This window comes from Mastomys coucha, unplaced genomic scaffold, assembly GCF_008632895.1.
Source record: "Mastomys coucha isolate ucsf_1 unplaced genomic scaffold, UCSF_Mcou_1 pScaffold1, whole genome shotgun sequence".
NCBI classification, from domain to species: domain Eukaryota; kingdom Metazoa; phylum Chordata; class Mammalia; order Rodentia; family Muridae; genus Mastomys; species Mastomys coucha.
Window position 1 is genome coordinate 53,481,879 of NW_022196891.1, and position 7,264 is coordinate 53,489,142.

Sequence of the window (7,264 nt, forward strand, 5' to 3'; positions counted from 1 at the left end):
TCCAATTAAACCTCTTACACATGAAACTGCCTGGGCCTGGTGTCTGGTGTCTGCAGACGCTTCCTGCCATGACTCAAAACCCATCAACAACCAGGTAAAACTTAGAGATTCTGAATGATGCAAATTAAACTGACTTAGACAGCATAGAATGCTCTACTCAAAATGTCTTCTTTGAAATTATAAAACATCTACCAAAATAAGCATAGAGCTATATAGTAAATCTCATTAATTTTGTAAGAAATGAAACCTAAGTTTTCTGACCATAATAGAATTAAAGTACAACAGAAATACCAATTTCTAAAAACATCAAAAAACAAAAACAAAAAAAAACCCAAAAAACTGCAATTGTTTAAAAATTAAACAGTACTATCCATGAGACAAAACAGAAACATTTCACTGGGGGAAGAACAAAAATACATCAAAATTTATGAGATGTTGTTAAAGCAACATTAGAAAAAACTCATGGCCTTAAATGTTTAATTAGGAAAGGAGCAGAATCAATTATCAAGCTTAAGAAGAAACCAGGGTTGGAGAGACACTGATTAAGAGCACCTGCTGCTCTTGCAGCGTGCTGGGCTCATGGAGGCTCATGATCATTTGTAATTTCAGTTCCAGGGAATTTGCACCCCACTTTCCTCTTTGGTTTCCTCCCCAGCATCAAGCATTTAAGTGGTGCACATACACACACGCAGGCAAAACACTCATACATACAAACTAAAAATTAAAAATTGAAAAAGAGACAAAGAAACCAATCCAAAGTAAACAAGAAATAACAGAAAGAAGAAAAATCAACAAAGCCCAAAAGCCGGTTCTTATTAACAAGATGGGTGGGGATGTGTTTGTGTGTATATATCCTCTCATTCATGTGTGCAAGCATGTATATGTGTAAGAGAGAATATCACCATATAGACCTTCAAAACTGAGTAATAAACACTCTGAACTTTTTTCCAATATGTGCTGGGCTAGAGGAAAAGGACAAAGCCTAATTTACTTCTTTAAAAGAAAACAGAATACCTTTACATCTTTACTTTAAAAACATTTCCACCAAGAAAATTCCAGATCCAATCTGTTGCACTAATAAATTTGTGAAATATTTTTTAAAAGATCAATACAATGCTATATAAACTTTTATAATTAAAAAATAGGAACGCTTTCTCATTTCTTGAGGCCTATATGCTACTCCAGAATCAAGGCATTATAAGGAAACTACAGAACCATAGACCTCATGAGCATAAGGCCACGAGTCTTTAACAAATTAGAAGAATAACACAGTAACATGTAAAAAGGAGACTACATGTAACCAAGGAGTCATCTAATAATGCGTGGTCACATTTTTTTAAATGTGATTTTTAAAGTTTTGTAATCGTCTCAACAAATGGAGGGGAAAACATGCCAAATAGCATTCAGCCCTGGGCAAGCTCTCGGGAAGTAGGATCAAGCATGAATCTCCCCAATTCAGTAAGGAGAATCCACATGTGTAAGACAGGCACAGCAAGCTGGGCGTGGTGCTGCACACCTCTAATCCCAGCACTAGGGAGGCAGAGGCCACCCTGGTCTACAGAGTGAGTTCCAGGACAGCCAGGGCTACACAGAGAAACCCTGTCTCGAAACAACAACAGAAAGTCAGAGCTTGTATCAGAGAAGTGTTGAAAGATTGAACACAAACACACCCTAGTAACAGGAACAAGACAGGTTTGAGAGCCAAGCGCAGGTGAAGGGGAGAAAGGCAGATGTGTGAGAAGCACCACCACTGTCATTATGAACTTTGAGGAAAAACCATCACTCGTAAGGACCAGGTGCGGAACGATGGGACTAGTCAAACCAAGTTTACTAAGAACCTTGACTCAAGGGTCTAAAACACAGGCTGTATATTAACAATGATTGATTTAAAAATATCATCTCTAATGCAATGAAAATATGAAAGGAGTAAAGAATAAGTTTAATAAAATGTACGCGCGAGCCACATACACTGGAAACTACAGCGTGCTGTTGAGAGAACTGAAAGGCGAAAATAATGAAGAGACATGCTATTTTCTTGAATTCTGGAACTTAATATTAGCAGAGAATCATTTTTTTTCTCAAACTCATCTATAATATTCAATGCAATTCTAATCAAAATCATGAGACTTGGTTTTGATAAAAAGTAATCAGCAGATTTACATACAATTAAATATACATGGAAATGCAAGAATGTAGGACAGCCAAAACGATTATAAACAAGAACAAGACTGTAAGACTTAGCTTTATAACTCCAAGCTACTATAAAGTGATAGTGATGAAAAGCCCCAGGGGATTGAGGCAGTTCATTCAATGTGGAAAGGATGCCTGCCTGTCCTGCAGACAGCACTGCAGTAACTGCTGCCCTCTCTCTGAAAACTTCAGTTCATACCTGGCATACTATACATAAAGTAGTATGAAACTGGTAATAGATTTAACTATATAATTTAAATCTCAAAAATTCTAGAAAAAATATAAAAGAAATTTTTATTATTTTGCACTGAGCAAGGATTTATCAGGTAAGCAGGAACCATATGAGAAAACTCTGAGAAAATTAGATTGCTAGAATCAAGGACTTCAATTTTACAAAAAAGTAAGAAGAGAAAAGGTGGGGCTGGAGAAAATGTTCCGAGGTTACAAGTATTTGCTCTTGCAGAAGACCCAGGTTCATTTCCCAGCATCCACCTGCTGGCTCACAACCATTTGTTAACTCCAGTTCCAGGGGATCCAATGCCCTCTTCTGGCCTCCATAGCTACCAGGCATGCGGGAGAGAGAGTGTGTGTGAGAGTGTGTGTGTGTGTGTGTGTGTGTGTGTGTGTGTGTGTAGAAAAACTTAGGCACATAGAATAAAATAAATCTAAATAATACACCAGGAAAAAAATGTCTGCATGGTATGCTCATGTTAAAAGACTTATACTCACAATATACGGAATTCTTCCTTTCAATAAAATGACAAAACCCAATTTTGTAAGGACCAAATTACTCTGATATTTCAAAGACAATATATAAATGGCAACTATGTATATAAAAAGATACCTAACATGGTTATTAGATATATTCTCCAGCATAAAATCAAATAATATAATTCTAAACAGAAGCTGGAAGTGGAGGTACAGACAAGAAGGCATCTGCCAAAGAACGCCAGAAGCCACGTAGCTGATAAAACTGCCGCCTCTCACCTCTCCCTAGATCACTATAACCAGACAAGAGGTTTAGTCACATTTTGTTTTTATTATTTTATGTGTATAGGTGAATGTTTGCACGTATGTCTGTGGCCTGGTACCAGCAGAGGCCAGAAGAGGCCATCCCCTGGAATTGGAGTTACAGAGGAGTGTGAGTCACCACGTGCTGGGACTTGAGCCCAGGCCCTCTGCAAGAGCAGCCAGCGCCTTTAATGACTGCATCCCATCTCCAGCCTCAGGTTTCAACTGTTCCAAGGTCAGCTTTCCCATCAGATCTAAGCCATAACACTGCTCAACAAGAAAGCATATTTTTGGTTTTTCTCTATCTCTGAACTGGGACACCTTACCTGGTTTAATTTTTCAGTGTGGTTCAGCCTTGAAGCCTCTACTGCATGAAATGCAGGCATCTTCTCCATGCTCAGTACTTGTTTTGGGGGCTCCATGTTTGAAGTGGATTGTGAAAAGCGTGTCTTCGTTACTGGGAATCCTGCAGAATATGACCCCTGTTGTTTCATTCTAAATGGCTGAGTAAAAATTTTACCTTTTGTTAAGAAAGAAGAAAAAACAGTGAATAGCAGTTTCCCAGAGGCCTTCTAGAAAAAGACTACTGTATAGTGACTGTCCTCAGTTTAGAAGGGAAAAGTGTATATATTTAATAACTTACAGACTATGTAAGTGATTAGTCATTCATTAAAAAAAAATACTAAAAAACCATGTTACAGAAAAGATTGTTGCTCTCTAAAACTCCATATAAGGTCACCTGAATATAAGTGGAAAGTAGCATTTTATAGGCAAAAACCTTAAAAACTGCATTTCATTTTAAAGACCAAAGAGTGGCCAACTAAGCAGTTTGCATAGAGCTGCACTTCTCATGGTAGGTGTAAGGAAAAGCAAGGAGGAAATGCTACAAGGGACACAGTTCTAAAATTAAGTTCTCTACTGGGAACTGTGTTCCCACAGTACCTGCATCCCCTGACAATCATCAGTCTAGTGTCTCCTTTACCCTAACGTCAAGTCTACTAAGTAGACCAATTATTTCTGAGATATCTGACGAGATGGGAAATGTGAACAAGCCAATCACTGTGAAGAATACCCACTCCAACATTTAGTAAAAGCAGGCCAATTGCTTTACGTAATAGTTTTTTGTTTGTTTGTTTCTTTGTTTTCTTCGAGTGCTGAAACAAACCCGAGGCTTGCACACACCAGGCAAGTGCTCTAGCAGTGAGTTCATTATACATCCAGCCCTCCAGCCCTCCTGTAAGCTCAGTAGCACAGCTAAGCCCCAGAGAACACTAACAGGAGGCCTCCCTCCTGCACGCACTGGCATCCAGAGCTTTCTCAGAGAACAACATATCCTCTATCTTTATAGAACTATGTTACCCACTGGCTTAACCCTGCTTTGCAAACTCATGTCACATTCTCATGACTCACCTACTTTAATCTAAATGCAGACTTTGGAGGGAAAGGTCAGCTAACCAGACATAAAGTCTGTGAAACAAGCTCCCCTTCCCTGATTAGTGTATACATTCTGCCCAGGGTTTAGGGTGATGACTACTTCAGTCTTGGGCCTCATCTACCACATAGTACAAACTTCCTAAACACCAGGTTCTTCTCCACCCTTGTCTCATGTTAGGTCCTCAGTACAACTCCAAATCCCATACACTGTATCTACACCCGAGACCTGGACCAAGACTTACACAGGCTGACTGACCTGCCTAAGATTATTCAACTCACAAGGGGCAGACTTTTTTTACTTTAACAAACTCACAGAGTTTAACCCTTCAGTTCCCTTTCCAGGGAACATTTGCTAGAACATTTGCTCACCCACAGCACAATCATTTTTAAAAAATATTTTATGTGCTATGTGTGTTTTGCCTGAATGTATATATGTCTGTGTAACACATACATGCCCAGTGCCCACACAGGCTAGAAGAGGAGGTCAGATCCTCTGGAACTGGAGTTATAGATAACTGTGAGCTGCCCTGTGGCTGCTGGCTGGGTACTGAGTTCTCTGTGAGAGTGGCCATCTCTCCAGCCCCACAATTATTGTTTCTAATTTAAAATTTTTTGAGAATTTTATACATGAGTGCTGTGTTTATATCATTTCCACTTCTGTCTGCCTTCCAACTCTTCCCACGTCCCCCAACTCTCTCTCAAATGTGTGACCTCTTCAATTACTGTTAAACACATGAGTGCAAGCGTGTTACACATCTATCTCCAGCTGAGTTCATTTATTGTTGCTCACATGTAAATATACTTAGGACTGACTGCTTAGCACTAGAAAAACCCATCACAGAGCTCAACCTTGAAGACTGATTTTTCTCTCTACAGCCATTAATTGCCCGTTCACCTTGGCATAGATGGAGCCTTCTGAGATGTCCCCACCAGGCTGACCGATCAACTGCTGTTGTCTTTGTTTAGGTAACCACATTTTCAAGTTTGTGGGCGTGACACAATTATGAATGCTGACGAGCTTACCTGCTGGCCATCCTCTATGCTTGTCCTCTATCACACTCTTTTTTAGTGTCAACAGAGAACCTGCTCTGGTCTGCTCTACAGAAATGACATCCGAAGCTGCATTCAGCACTTCAAACATAGAGAGGAATCCATACTGCATATACTGAAATGATCGTCCAAAACGCTTGGCAAATGCCTTTTCAAAGTCAGAAAGGAGAACAGGAGACAATGCCAAAAGGTCTTTTAACTCACTCTTCACTACAGCTGGAAGAATAGGGGGCACCCTTCCTCGGTAAGGCACCCGGCCAGAGCAAACGCTGCTTCTGCCCTTTTGCACAGGGTTTCGGACCTTATGGCTCCTTCTCTGCTTTGCAACCAAACTTGCTATTCCTTTGGTGGATTCATCTGGAATGGCTAAGAAGATATGGGAGTGGTGGAGAAATCACTTTCAGGTAAAAAAAAATAATAATACTCCATTTACCCTTTGTATCTGCAATTACACAGGCAATCTTTAACTCTCCAAAGAGCTGTTTATGTAGGTAGAGTAACACAAAGCTCTTGGTTGCATCATTTCTTACATTCCGACCAGTAAGAACTTCCTAACTCTTCCATCAGCTGGAAAATGTTCTATGACTGCTAATTAGTGTCTGAAAGTGTCATTAATCTGTGCTTAATGAAATTTAAAATGAGTATTAAGAATTTAAAAATCAGTAATCTGGCCGGGCAGTGGTAGCACACGCCTTTAATCCCAGCACTTGGGAGGCAGAGGCAGGCAGATTTCTGAGTTTGAGGCCAGCCTGGTCTACAGAGTGAGTTCCAGGACAGCCAGGGCTACACAGAGAAACTGTGTCTTGAAAAAACAAAACAAAATTAGTAATCTGAAACTGTGCAATCACAGATTCTTCAGGAGAATGGGGATTTAGGAAGTTGTTTTCCTTTGCTCTCACATGTCCCGCAAGCTCAATGGCACCCATGACCACCACCCCAGTTAAGATCCACTGCCCTGGGATACAGGATAATTGTGGAGCTAGAACAATTCTGTACTGAGTGGTACGTTTTAATTATAAAGGCGTATATAGACCTTCCAAAGTCTTATACCTACCTTTCAATATTACGGTACCATCCCCGCAGGGGCTGACACTAACCACATCGGGCATATCCAACACCAGTTCCATAGTGGAGCGATATCCAAGGATTCGGAGGGGTAGATGGTTGCCAACCATCAAAAGGTACTCCTTTTCCAACTGTTGTGGAGTCAAACCATCTTTAGTGGATATAAGAAGGGACCTTATCTCTTTCCTCAGACAGTCCTGTATGCGCTCTTGTTCAGACATTGTGCTATAAGATTTGAGGGGAAAAAAATGCTCTTGAGAGAAAGTGGTTAAACCATGGCAGAACAAAATCTAAAAGCAAGCAAGCAAGCAAACAAACAAAACAAAAACCCTTTAACGACCAGCCAAGGAGTTTTATAGGCGATGAGGCTGAAGCCCTGAGTGTTCCAAGGCTCGTGCAGCGCAAGCCCTCCGGCCCACTCACTACAAACTCCAAAGCTCAGCTTGTAGGGATGAGCCCTCCCAATCCTGGCGGCTGGCTGGTATTAAGTCCCAACTGGGCCTAGCTGACCAGG

General features: G+C 40.6%; 1 protein-coding gene across 7 annotated transcripts in view; it reads right to left on the reverse strand.

Moving 5' to 3' along the window:
- The window catches only part of Tdrd5 (tudor domain containing 5), a 78,716-nt gene that overhangs the window by 71,035 nt on the left and 417 nt on the right, over positions 1-7,264 (reverse strand). For 4 of the 7 annotated variants that reach the window (XM_031385611.1, XM_031385586.1, XM_031385602.1 and 1 more), the window contains exons 2-4: positions 6,740-6,975; positions 5,659-6,051; positions 3,528-3,721 (exon numbers count right to left, since the gene is read on the reverse strand). In XM_031385611.1, the coding sequence (XP_031241471.1) occupies positions 3,528-3,721; positions 5,659-6,051; positions 6,740-6,971 (819 nt within the window). In that variant the 5' untranslated portion in view covers positions 6,972-6,975. The remainder of the gene's footprint in view (positions 1-3,527; positions 3,722-5,658; positions 6,052-6,739; positions 6,976-7,264) is intronic. The other 3 variants (XM_031385624.1, XM_031385618.1, XM_031385634.1) reach the window with 3 other exon arrangements.